The sequence below is a fragment of the Acomys minous genome (genome assembly GCF_964271855.1).
Source record: "Acomys minous genome assembly, chromosome: 2".
Taxonomy (NCBI): Eukaryota; Metazoa; Chordata; class Mammalia; order Rodentia; family Muridae; genus Acomys; species Acomys minous.
In genome coordinates, this window is record NC_140484.1 from 42,535,761 (window position 1) to 42,547,479 (window position 11,719).

The 11,719-nt window shown below is 51.2% G+C and overlaps 1 protein-coding gene across 1 annotated transcript; it reads left to right on the plus strand.

Moving 5' to 3' along the window:
• Positions 1-3,735: 3,735 nt before the first annotated feature.
• Positions 3,736-5,016, plus strand: FOXB2 (forkhead box B2; the record flags this gene model as incomplete). Its single annotated transcript, XM_084762266.1, has 1 exon — positions 3,736-5,016. The coding sequence occupies one exon, from the start codon at positions 3,736-3,738 to the stop codon at positions 5,014-5,016; it is 1,281 nt and encodes a 426-aa protein (XP_084618392.1).
• Between the last annotated feature and the right edge of the window lie 6,703 nt (positions 5,017-11,719).

An 11,719-nucleotide genomic window follows, 5' to 3' on the forward strand; every position in this document is an offset into this window, starting at 1 on the left:
ACCTGTAGTAAACCCAGCCTAGGTCCTGAATAAGAGAATTTGTAAGACCCCGAGACTAGAGAAGAGAGATAAATGAATAAATAGCCATTCCTGGACGTCCGCATCTTTTTCTGCAGTTTTAAACTACCTTCCATGCAGCCAGTTCATTGCAATAAAGCCTGGGTTGGAACTCCGGGTCCCAGCAAGCGTCACCAATAATTGCTTAAAGGGTAAACTAAATACGCCAGAGATAAAGACACGAATGCCTGCAGGCACCCTTGCAGCGACTGTTGGATTGTTGTAGTTTGTGGGTGGCGGTGGCGTGGGGTGGGGAGTGAGGTGAAGATTACGCCGGGAAACTTAAATCCAACTGATCGGTGCTGGGATGGTTACAGGGGATTTTTTTTCCTCCTGGAACCCGGTCTGGAGAATGCACATTCCGCCCGGGCTGCTGCTGCTACAATCGCTACAAGCCTACACAACTTGCCTGAATTAAATCAACCTGGGGAGACCGGGAGAGGGAGCAGGCCCCACCACATTTGGCCAGGCTACGCAGCAAAGCTAGGCACCGCTCTCGCAAATCCCAACGGACCCTCCTTGCTCCTAATGATCCGGCGTGTAGCTCCTGGTCGACTCTCTTGGTCGTGTGGGCCAGATGAAGTCCGGTGGAGGGCAACATTCTCTTCCCTTGCCAAATCCACACTGAAGGCGACAGCGTGGGGGCCACGGCGTTGTGCTCGTCCTTCGCTGCTCTGTCTTGATGATCTAAGTTGAACAGAGCTGGCAGCCGATCACGGTTAGCTGGCCCAGGCTGTAGATGCAGACCACCCGTCTCGCGTCTCTCGGCGACAAATCTAGGTGGGGGACCCCGGGTTGCCCGCCTATGAAGAGAGCCGTCCTCGCAGCTGTAAGGTTCAGGGTTCACCTTAGAGGCCCAGTTTGTTTCGCGGGCTCTGAAAGGGTTCTTACCCTCGTTGGGTCCCCGAACGCCCCGCAGGCCACTTGCCCAGGGGAGGAAATGTCTTTAGTATATCCCAGTAAGAAGGAGTCGCGAGTCCCGGATCCCGCGGAAGAGATGCCCTAGCGAAGCCTCAACAAAAGATGCCGTTTACCCGAACAGCCTTTAAGCGCCAGACTCGTGTAGCTGCCCATAGAGGCGTCACAAGGGGTAGACCACCGCCTGCAGGGTTGAACAGAGAAGGAGTGACCCGCCTCCAGACGATTTGGCTGTCATTTTAACTGTGGGCGCTTTGGAATTCCTCTGAGATTCTGCGGGGTCGCTCCGCTGCTGGTCTCCGTAAACTGTCTCAGTTAATGAAACATCTCACAGAAATTTCTTTAGCAGGAGGAAACTTCCTGACATGAAGTGACAGTGAGGGGCATCCTCTTATTTCTTGGGCCAGACAAAGAGACAGCATTCCCCTCACGCCACCCATCCCCCTCCTCCTCATTTGACCTCACCGCCTATCCGATGTAAGTCCTATCCTAAGAGGACAGACTGACCAAATAATAGGAGCCAGAGGGTTTGCTGCAGGGCAAAAGTGGAAAAAAGTGAATAAGAACCTTTACTCCCCGTCCTACCACTTACCAACATCCAGAGCTTTCCTTGACCCTGTAGCCAAGACTACAGGTTAGCGCCCGCCTTGGATTTATGCTTAGGAAAGAAGAAATTAAAATCTGGGGGACAATCGCCTTTAGCTGCTCTTTTCAAGTGAGGGAACTGGGGGGGGACCTTAAAATCTTCAGCTGCAGACAAAACACTTGACACTGAGGCCCAGAGACAAGAATAGAGAGCATGCTGTTTTAAATTCTGCTGTCTTTACCAGCTTGAGCGCAAATGGGGCCCAAAGCAGGAGACTTCAGGTTCTTTGACTAGGCGCTGACACTTCCGGATCGAACGTGGGAGGAATGTAGCAAGCAAGCAGGCAGGGGAATCTCTACCCCTGCCCTTCTCTTACAGGTCGCGCCAAGTTTTGACCTTGGCTTCCACACAATTTTAATGATATTCCTCTTGCTGCCAAGGAGACTAGCTGCACAACTAGGTGGCGGGATCCCTCAGCTCCCAATTCCTCATTCTTCCCCCTGACTCCGAAATCGCCACCTCGAAGAAACTTCATACCATCTGTCCACCCACTTCGGGAAGAAACGGTGAAGTTTGTCCGCCCGCCTAGCTTCATACCTCCTACTGCCCTGCCTATTGTCCTTCAGTCCCCTAAACCAAGGTTCTGGAGTGCAAGGAGCAATTAGCGGCTCCCTGAAACTAATGCGCATACCGGGCCGATCTGCAGGACGTGCCTAATAAAATCTGGACCAAATTGGCGTTTGAAGAAAACTCCCCAGCTCTTCTTTCTATTGGCTTCCACCTACAACCCTCTGGGCAACTCTGTTTCTCCAAGAGAAAAGGAATTGAAGACGATGATGCTCCAAACTGGGGACCGAGTTGCTAGCACATAGGGAAACTAGGAGAGGGTGGGTGAAAAGATTGAAGGGTAAAGGGAAAGGTATGCAAGAGAGGACCTCGTGAGAAAGCAGTGCCCTGCCCCCTTGCTGTGGTTCTTAGACCTTGTGGAACGCAACAGCAAGCGCAGCAACTAGACAGTGACCCCTGCTCAGTGGTCAGACTGCGCTCACCGGCCAAACCCGCTGTGACTTGGACTGGCAAGGGGGTAGTAAATGCGAAGGGTAGGGGTGCCCTGTGGAAATGGAGAAGGGGCGGGGACGAGGAGCTGTGCCTTCTTGCCCCTTCTGCAAAAGACAAGGCTGTGGAGGCGGCGGCGGAGTCCCTCAGCCTCGGTCATGTGATAGTCTCGAAGCACAAGCTGCAGGGGTCTCAGCGTCTCGGGGACCATTACAAAACGCAGCCAAGAGAGCGCGTCGCTGCCACAGCAGCGCATCTTCTCAAAACCCGCGGGGCAGAGCGGCTGCAGCTGCAGCGCAGACGGCTGCACCGACCTGGCGAGCCGGGTCCAAGCCTGTCTTCGCAGACGCCCCCTGCAGCCTGCGGCTAGCTCCAGGAGTTCTGAGCACCCTCCCCTCCGTATAGAGCCTGCTGGCTCCGCTGCTGTAAACACCACCAAACTTTTTTCCTGGGAGCCACCACCTAGTACTTGACGCCTCTTTCGTCTTCAGCTCGGCAGCGGATCTCCTGAGAAAAAGGGTACAGGCTGAGACATCTCTCTCCTCTTACCCTGCCACTCCCCTCCTGTAAGACCTGAACTCCAGCGTGGACGAATCCAGTACCAGGTCAGCTTCCAGGGCATTGGAAGTCCGGTAATTAGTGGCCTCGGGACAGCTAGTGCGGACTCGGGTTTAGAAAGCCAGAAAGAATCTCCACTGCACAGTCGGTTTGACCCGAGTTGCCCTTCTACCGAGAAAGGGCAAAGAAGCCAAAAACGAAACTCATTCCACCACCTTCCGCTCCAGAGCTCAAGTCTGGTCATCAGAGTGGAGGAAGACTCGGAGAAAACTAAGGTAAAGCTGGCGAGCCTCTCTGGCTACTGTGCGGGCCTGTCACAGACCAAAAGTTGTGAGCACCGTCGAGCTGCAGTGGCCCAAAAAGCCAATCGCGGGAACGCGGGGCAACTCCTAGAGGGAGGAGTACCAAGGCAAAGGGGGTCTGAGGGTCGAGAAGGCTGTGTATCCGGGTGTATGCACAGGTGGAGAAAGAGTTAGTAGGGACGCTTAGGCCTTGGATCGAGCTTCCAAGAGGTATTGAGGCCCACTGTGGGCCGGAGGGAGGTGGAGGAGCCTGGGAAGATGCCACGGCCAGGGAAGAGCTCGTACAGCGACCAAAAGCCGCCCTACTCGTACATCTCACTGACCGCCATGGCCATCCAGCACTCGGCTGAGAAGATGCTGCCTCTGAGTGACATCTACAAGTTCATTATGGAGCGCTTCCCGTACTACCGCGAGCACACACAGCGCTGGCAGAACAGTCTGCGCCACAACCTCTCCTTTAACGACTGTTTCATCAAGATCCCGCGGCGGCCGGACCAGCCCGGTAAGGGCAGCTTCTGGGCCCTACACCCTGACTGCGGTGATATGTTCGAAAACGGCAGCTTCCTGCGGCGCCGCAAGCGCTTCAAAGTGCTGCGCGCAGACCACGCTCACCTGCATGCAGGAAGCAGCAAGGGCGCTCCGGGCACCGGGCCCGGAGGCCATCTGCACCCCCACCATCCCCACCACGCGCACCACCATCACCACCATCACCACCACGCCGCACACCACCACCACCATCACCACCCGCCCCAGCCGCCGCCGCAGCCGCCGCACATGGTGCCCTATTTCCACCAGCAGCCGGCTCCCGCTCCGCAGCCGCCACATCTCCCGTCGCAGTCCGCTCAGCAGCCCCCGCCGCAGTCGCAGCCTCCTCAGCCGTCCCATCCAGGCAAGATGCAGGAGGCAGCGGCCGTGGCGGCAGCGGCGGCTGCTGCGGCGGCCGCGGCGGTGGGTAGCGTGGGGCGTCTGTCTCAGTTCCCACCCTACGGGCTGGGCTCTGCCGCCGCTGCAGCGGCTGCTGCCGCTGCATCCACCTCGGGCTTCAAACACCCGTTCGCAATAGAAAATATCATCGGGCGGGACTACAAGGGAGTGCTGCAGGCTGGAGGGTTGCCTTTGGCGTCAGTCATGCACCACTTGGGCTACCCCGTGCCAGGCCAACTCGGCAATGTTGTCAGCTCCGTGTGGCCTCACGTTGGCGTGATGGATTCGGTGGCCGCTGCAGCTGCGGCCGCTGCCGCAGCTGGGGTCCCGGTAGGCCCGGAGTATGGGGCGTTCGGGGTGCCAGTCAAGGCCTTGTGCCACTCGGCAAACCAGAGCCTGCCAGCTGTCCCGGTGCCCATCAAGCCCACGCCTGCGCTACCACCCGTGACCACGCTGCCGCCGGCTCTGGCTGTCCCCACGGTGTCACAGCAGCTGCCGGCTCCCTCCACCGTGTGCGCGGCCGCCTCACCCACAGCTCCTCTCCTGGAGCCCACCGCAGCCAGCACCACTGACAGCAAGGGAGGGTCCCTGCACTCGGTGTTGGTGCACTCCTAGGAGGCTGGTGAGAAGCTGCCTGTCGAGAGACTGAGTCAACAGTCCAAGACCGAGAGGGCGCCTCAGAAAGGTTGACAAAGTTGGCATTGAAGGGGAAAAAATGCATTTTAAAACTGATCAGCAACCCCCCAAAGTGGATGCTCCACTGGTCTGAATAATAAATATAAGCTCCTAGTGTCTGTGTTTATACTATCTCGTAAATCAGATTAATGAAAGCCCATTTTTCAGGAAAGAGTTTCTATTGTAATAAAAAAAAATTGATAAGTTATGTGGGGAGGGAGCAAAAGTGGTCAGGGAAAATTCGTTTCAGGCAAAAGGAGCCGGGGTTCACCCCTTTCTTGGAGCAGGAGTTGGAGGACCTATTCCAGGACAAGAAGCCCAACAGAGTGATTCAAATGGACTTCAGACCTCAAACTTCAGTCTGCCGGTGTCCGCAGCCACCTCCCTCCAAGGAAAACTTGCCTTAGATGGTAAGGGAAAGGGTGTGTTTCATCTCGTTGTTTCCTTGGTCAGAAAAGTGTAGGCGAGAAAAGGATGCCACGAATAAAGTCGCTTTGACTGAGAGGGTGGTTTCGGTGGGGTCTTTGAGAAACGGTTACATTTCTTGGCTGTGACCCGGGGTCGGGGAGGATAGTAGCGACAGCTAAAGTAATTAGTTCTCACAAAAGAGAACTGCGGCGGCGGCGGCTTAAAGAGTAAAGCTCCAGATTCCAAAAGTAAAGTTTGGGGAGGCACCAGAGAGAGACAATAAAGGCGACTTTCCACCTGCGACTCATCTATGTATCAGTCAAATAAGAAGCCGTTCCAAAGCCTGAGAACAGAGTTCATTCTCACGACCAGTTCCTTTTGCACTTTGAAGGGGGAAAAAGTCACTAGTATAACGCAAAATTTTGCTCCTCTGATCCGTAAGTGCTGCGAAGCCTTACCTCCACGGGAAGAGGGGCAAGTGGCGGCGGTGAGGGGTGCGTTTGGTGGCTGTACGATTCCCATTTCCTCCTGCACAATTGAGGAGGGGGTTACCTTTGCTCGCTGCGTGTCTTTTCAGGCAAATTCTTCAATCCCAGTTTGTGAATAAATTCATCTTGTCACTGTTTCCCTTCCCGGGTTTCGAGACCCAGGAACAGCACTTTACCGGCAACAGACTTAGGGAAGGGGAACGGAGTGGCCCTAGTTCCAAATCCCATCTGGCCTGTGTCCGCTGCGTTCGGGTTGTGGCTTCGTTCCTGTTTGCCAGTGTTGTACCAGGTGTTCATTAAAACTTCTCTCTGGATATACCAGTGCCGGTGTGAGGGTGTTCTCTTCTTTGGAGATGAGGTCCCAGTTAAAAATCCTCCCCTGGGCCTTAATTTTGATTTTTTAACTTTGATTTCGGAGTTCATTGCCCGCTCCACTCATCTGTCAGCTCGCTAAGCTCTACCCGCTTTCATCACTTTACTTTCCTAACTGAACTTCAGTATGTCAGCATTAGGGTCTAAATCGGGGGAAAACCCCGCAACAGAAGAATTATCCTACCGCCATCAATCGGCAAACTTTTTAGAGATTTGGCAAAGGCAGGCCAGGACCCCAGGCTTGGCCCTGTCGTGCAAGTGGGGCAGGTGCAGGGCTGGATTAGGGCTGGCCCAGAACAGCATGGTGGGATGCCGCCAGCACTACCATTGCCATTAACTAGGTGGGTGGGAAGCGCCCCGGCGTCTAGGACACTTGTTGCTTACCCCCAGCCCTGGGAAAAAAGGTCTGCCTGTGGGGTCTGCTAGGCCACTGCTGGCGACTGAGTGACTGCTTGCTGCCTGGACACACAGACTGGGCCTCAAACGCCAGTCCACAGCCAGGATGCAGGGCGGGGATAGGGTTGAGCGCTCCCCCCCCACACACACACACCCAGAAAGCCAGGACTGGGCTTCTGTACAGCCCCTTACCACTACCCTCTAACTCTTCCAGCAAAGTTCCACCGAAAGCCAATTTTCCTTCAAGCCTAAGAAATTCCTCCGACCATTCAATAGAAGAACGTACAGGGACAAAAGGGGTCACCCAGACACACAGCGATATCAGTGTTCGGTTAGAACCTTTAAAAGAAAGTTTTTGTGCCCACCCTCCAGCGGGCCCCTCCCTCGTTTGAAACAAACCTCATCACAGTGTGTCACTAAGTTCTGACACGTCTTCAGTAGGGGCTTCATTGAGGCTCTCAGTCAATTGGAGAGTCTGTCTATCTCTCCCGTGAGGTTTTCCACGCCACTGGTGTCAGGCAGTAGAAAAAGAAAAGAGGGCAGGGACACACTGGCATGGAGGTCAGAGACTACGGGAAACTTCGGAGTCTGGCTTCTTTGTCCACTTCCCAGTTAGTTGGTGCCTAAAGCTCTGCTGGGAGCCTGGTTTAGGGGCCTGTAGACATTTGTCCCAGAAAAGATTGCCCCTTCCTTTGGGATCAGCCAGAATGATCCCTTGTACTTTTTTTGTCCCACTTCTGGGATCTTGTGTATCTCCACCCCCAAAAGGAAGCAGACAAGTAGGGGACCCTCGGCATTTCTGGGGCCTTTCCTGTACCTGGTCTCTGCTGGAAAACCCTTTCTACCTCAGGGGAGAAGATGCATTGTTAAATAAATAAATGAATAAATAAATAAATAAATAAAAGAGAGAGAGGTAGGAAGGCAAAGTGAAGTGAACAGTCAATGATTGTGTCCAAGTTCTTATTTCAGAAAGGACCCGAGTGCCCCAATGAAGCTGTGTATGGTGTGAATACAAGTTTTGTCAAAATAAGTAAAGGGAAGGGGGGCGCTGTACCAAAACTCCGATTCTAAAGGGGAGGAGTGCCCCCAGTTAGAGACCTCCTCTGTTCCCAGACTTGGGATTTGACTCCACTGTAAGGGCATATATCTCCATGAGCAGATGCTGCTGGTACTGCCAAGCCTGGAGCCTGGCAGAACACTGGTGATCCATCTCTGAGGCACTAGAAAAGGAGAACCCCAGGTCTCAGAACCTCGATCCACACCAGGATCAGAGTCTCAGAGTCATGTGTCAAAATACGCCTCCTTAGAGCCTCCCAAGTTTGTTTTACACGTGTTGTTAGGGGATCAGGCCACTAACAAAATCTTGAGTTTATATAAGTCATGAAGCTGATGTAAGGATAGCAGTTAACTGTGGTACTTTGGTAGCTCTCAGTTGAGTGTGCGGTCTCATCTGAGCTCACCGACAGCTGCCTTTTACAAATTAGAAAACAGAAAATTAATCCGAGACATAGGTGAGATGAAAGAAGAAATGCTTGTAATTTATAACCATCTTGGCTCACAGGTTTGTGGACACAAGGCACCACCGGGGAAGGAGCACTCAGTTGTGTTCCTGAGTGCCAAGGGGTGTGTGTGTGTGTGTGTGTGTGTGTGTGTGTGTGTGTGTGTGTGTGTGTGTGTGTTTAAGGCTGCAATTACTCAGCCCAGGCCCCCACTTAACTGAATCAGCAGAAGCCCTGAGAGAGATGGGAAGAAGTAGTGAGGGAGGGCAGGTTAGTGTAGATGTCCTTACAGATACAGAGAAAATAACTTGTGCCAATCGGTTTTACTTTATCCTCCCCCCCCCCAAAAAAAAACAGAGCTAAAGGCTGAGAGAGAATGAAGCCACATTTAGCTATGGTTTCAAGAAAAGCAGGCCCTCCTGCAAGGGCCCGTTGGCACAGTTGGCATCTGGCACTTAGGAAGTCTGTCAGCCAGGCTGGCTTGTGGTCAATTATCTCCTTAAGTAATCTGGCATTGGTCCAGCCAGGGAGGACAACTAGTTGCATTCAAGGGAATCCCAGCCGGATAACTGAAAGTGGCACTGCTGAATTCCAAACCTCTTTGCTCTGGGGAGGGGGGGGGTAAGTGAGTAGGGGTGGGGGTGGGAAGGCTCATCAACACACATCCTCCTGGGACTCAAAGGCGATGTTTGCCAGCTTGGCACCAGTACAGGAGCCAGAGGAGAGCATGAAAATAGAACTCCCTAGAAGGACCAAGGACCATCAAAGCCATGGACTCCCCCTAAATTCCATTCACCTGCCCAAACTGCCTAAAGTGCACAAGAAAATACAGAGCTTACACACAAAGGAATCTTCATTCCTTGGTGGAAGAAGCTTGCTCATTCCCGTCTTGGGTGGTAGCGTTTGTGACAAGATTCCTGTGTCTGTAGATCTGCACAGGGTGCAGGGGCAGAGCAAAGTTAGTGTTGAAATGGGAAACTAAAAGACAATTTCAAAACCGAGGGGGCTAACTTGATTGGTCAAGGGTTTAAGGGCAGAGTGGGGATCCAAAGGCAGATGGTGAAGTCCTTAAATTCTGGAGGACAAAACAGCCACCTCTTGTTCAAGGTTCCCGAGATGGGCATTCAAAGCATTTGCATTAATACTATCTTTCCAAGTTCAAGCCCTACCTCCTGCCCTTCGGGGGGAGATTGCAGGGTTCTGCTTAGGTTTTGAATTCAGTCTTACAGCATCGTTTAAATGGCACAAGTTTGGCAGGACTCCAGGTATACTCTGTCCTAAGCACTTTCCCCCTTTAACTATCCCTGTGTGTCTTCAAGAAAATTCAAGCCACATGTTGCTCTTTCCTCCTTGGGTCCAAATGCAATTTTTACTGAATTTTAGCACGGTCCATGAAATCCAAATTCTGTGTTTTAATCCATAATGTGTTCCCATGATCTACACAAATCACATGATATTCTCACATATCATTATGCAGAAAATAAAGCATGTGAAAACTGTAGTTGTATTTTAAAGAGACGTTTTGGTAAACTAAAGAATGTCACACAGAGAATGCTGCATCAAAAAGCATCTTACAACATTTTCAAAAGAAAAATCTAGAAAATGCAACTTAATAACTCATGAAAACATTTAAATAATATTGCAAAGAAGACACTTTACTTGTGCTTAATTTGATCCAAATACTTCTTTTCTGCTACAAGTAACAGTCTTTTGTGCACATGGGACACCCAGGCTGAGCTCATAAGTTACAGACCCCATTACTGAGGCATCATTTTTACCATGCATTAGAATGTGTTTTCCCATGTGAGCCTCCAGCCTTGTCAGCACCTTCACGGGCAGCATGTTTTTACTGTTACTGCAGATGGGATGCTTAGAAGGAAAGGAGCTAGAGAGAGGAGAGGTGGACCCAGCTGAACTGGAGTCAACCCAGAAAGGGTTTATAAGTAATAGAACTCAGAGAAGAAAAGGGGAGGGAAGGAGGAAGGAAGGAAGGAAGGATGGGAAGGAGGGAGGGAAGGAGGGAGGGAGGGAGGGAGGGAGGGAGGGAGGGAGGGAGGGAGGGAGGGAGGAAAGAAGGGAAGGAGAGAGGGACAGAGTGTGCGATTACCACTTATAAAGCAAACCACAACTTAAGAATTATAATTTTCTAGCTTATGCCCTTGTTTTGGTTCCCCTGTTGAGAAACCGCAGACCAACTCCTTAATGTGACATTTTTCCGTGACGCCACGGACCTGACATAGTCTTGTCATTAAAAACATTATTCTACGTCCTTTTAAAAGTTGCTTAGTTGGACAGGATGGTGCTTCTGTCCTGTCCATTCCCTGCCTCAGTATTCATCCAGCACTTTTGTAACATTAAATTTAGCTGCAATTTATTTTGTAGGATAAAACTAAGTCCCTGTAGGGAAATGCTTAATAACGACTGATACTTGCACACTATGAGCATCATCATGCAGCATATCATAAGTGATGTGTTTTGAAATTTTGTTCTTAGCAACAAATGTGTTTGAAGTCCTATAGAGGGAAAGTGGTCTTCGGTGTCATCTCAACCTTATAATACACTTAAAAAAAAAAAAAAGGAGAGAGATTACGTGAGAGGGAATTACACCAAATACGAACAGTTGGCCATTTGAGGCTGATGAAATGATGTCATCTTGTTTTCATTTGTCATAGATTGGTTAAATTGTCTGCTGTCATGATGCTTTGGGTTTATAATAAGGAGAAGGACTGTAAAAAGTGAAATCTACCCCATATAACAACTATGTCAACAAGAAAATCAATTACGTAGCTTTGATAACAGATATCATTGTGCCATGCAGCCTTTCCTTGCACTCGGGGTCTTCTGGCCTCAGCTCCCCATGGACTGACATTGTAGCAGTGTGCCACCACATTTGAATCAGTGACTTACTTAAAAGGTAAGTCTGACCTGGGGGAGCAGGCCTGTGATCGCAGCTACCTAAGAGTCAGAGACAGGAGTATGGATCCTTCGAGGCTGGCCTGGGCTACAGATATTGTTCAAGACCAGCCTGAGTAACTTAGTAAGATGCTATCTCCAAAAAGACTGTGCCTTTGGCCCAATCCGAGGACAGGAGGCAGTGCAGGGAGAAAGAGCAGTGGGCTATCACTTTAAATTTGGGGGGAATTTTGGAGACTCACTTTGTAGACCAGGCTAGACTCAAACTCACAGAGATCCACCTGCCTTTACCTCCCTGAGTGCTGGGATTACAGGTATATACCACCATGCCTGGCTCAAGACTAAAATTTTAACCTAAAGCAATCAGAATAAAAATCTAATCAGACACATCCAGCCTCACCAACTTGAGTATAAAATGAAGTCTGGCATTTTAAATATACAAAATGAAGCTGCGTCCTCATTCCAAAGACTTTATTTCTTCCCCTTAAGGGGCTCACTGAGGCCAGGTAGCACCATTTTTCCAAAGGAGAGATGAAAGCTCTAACCAGCTCCTTAGGACCGCTTCTT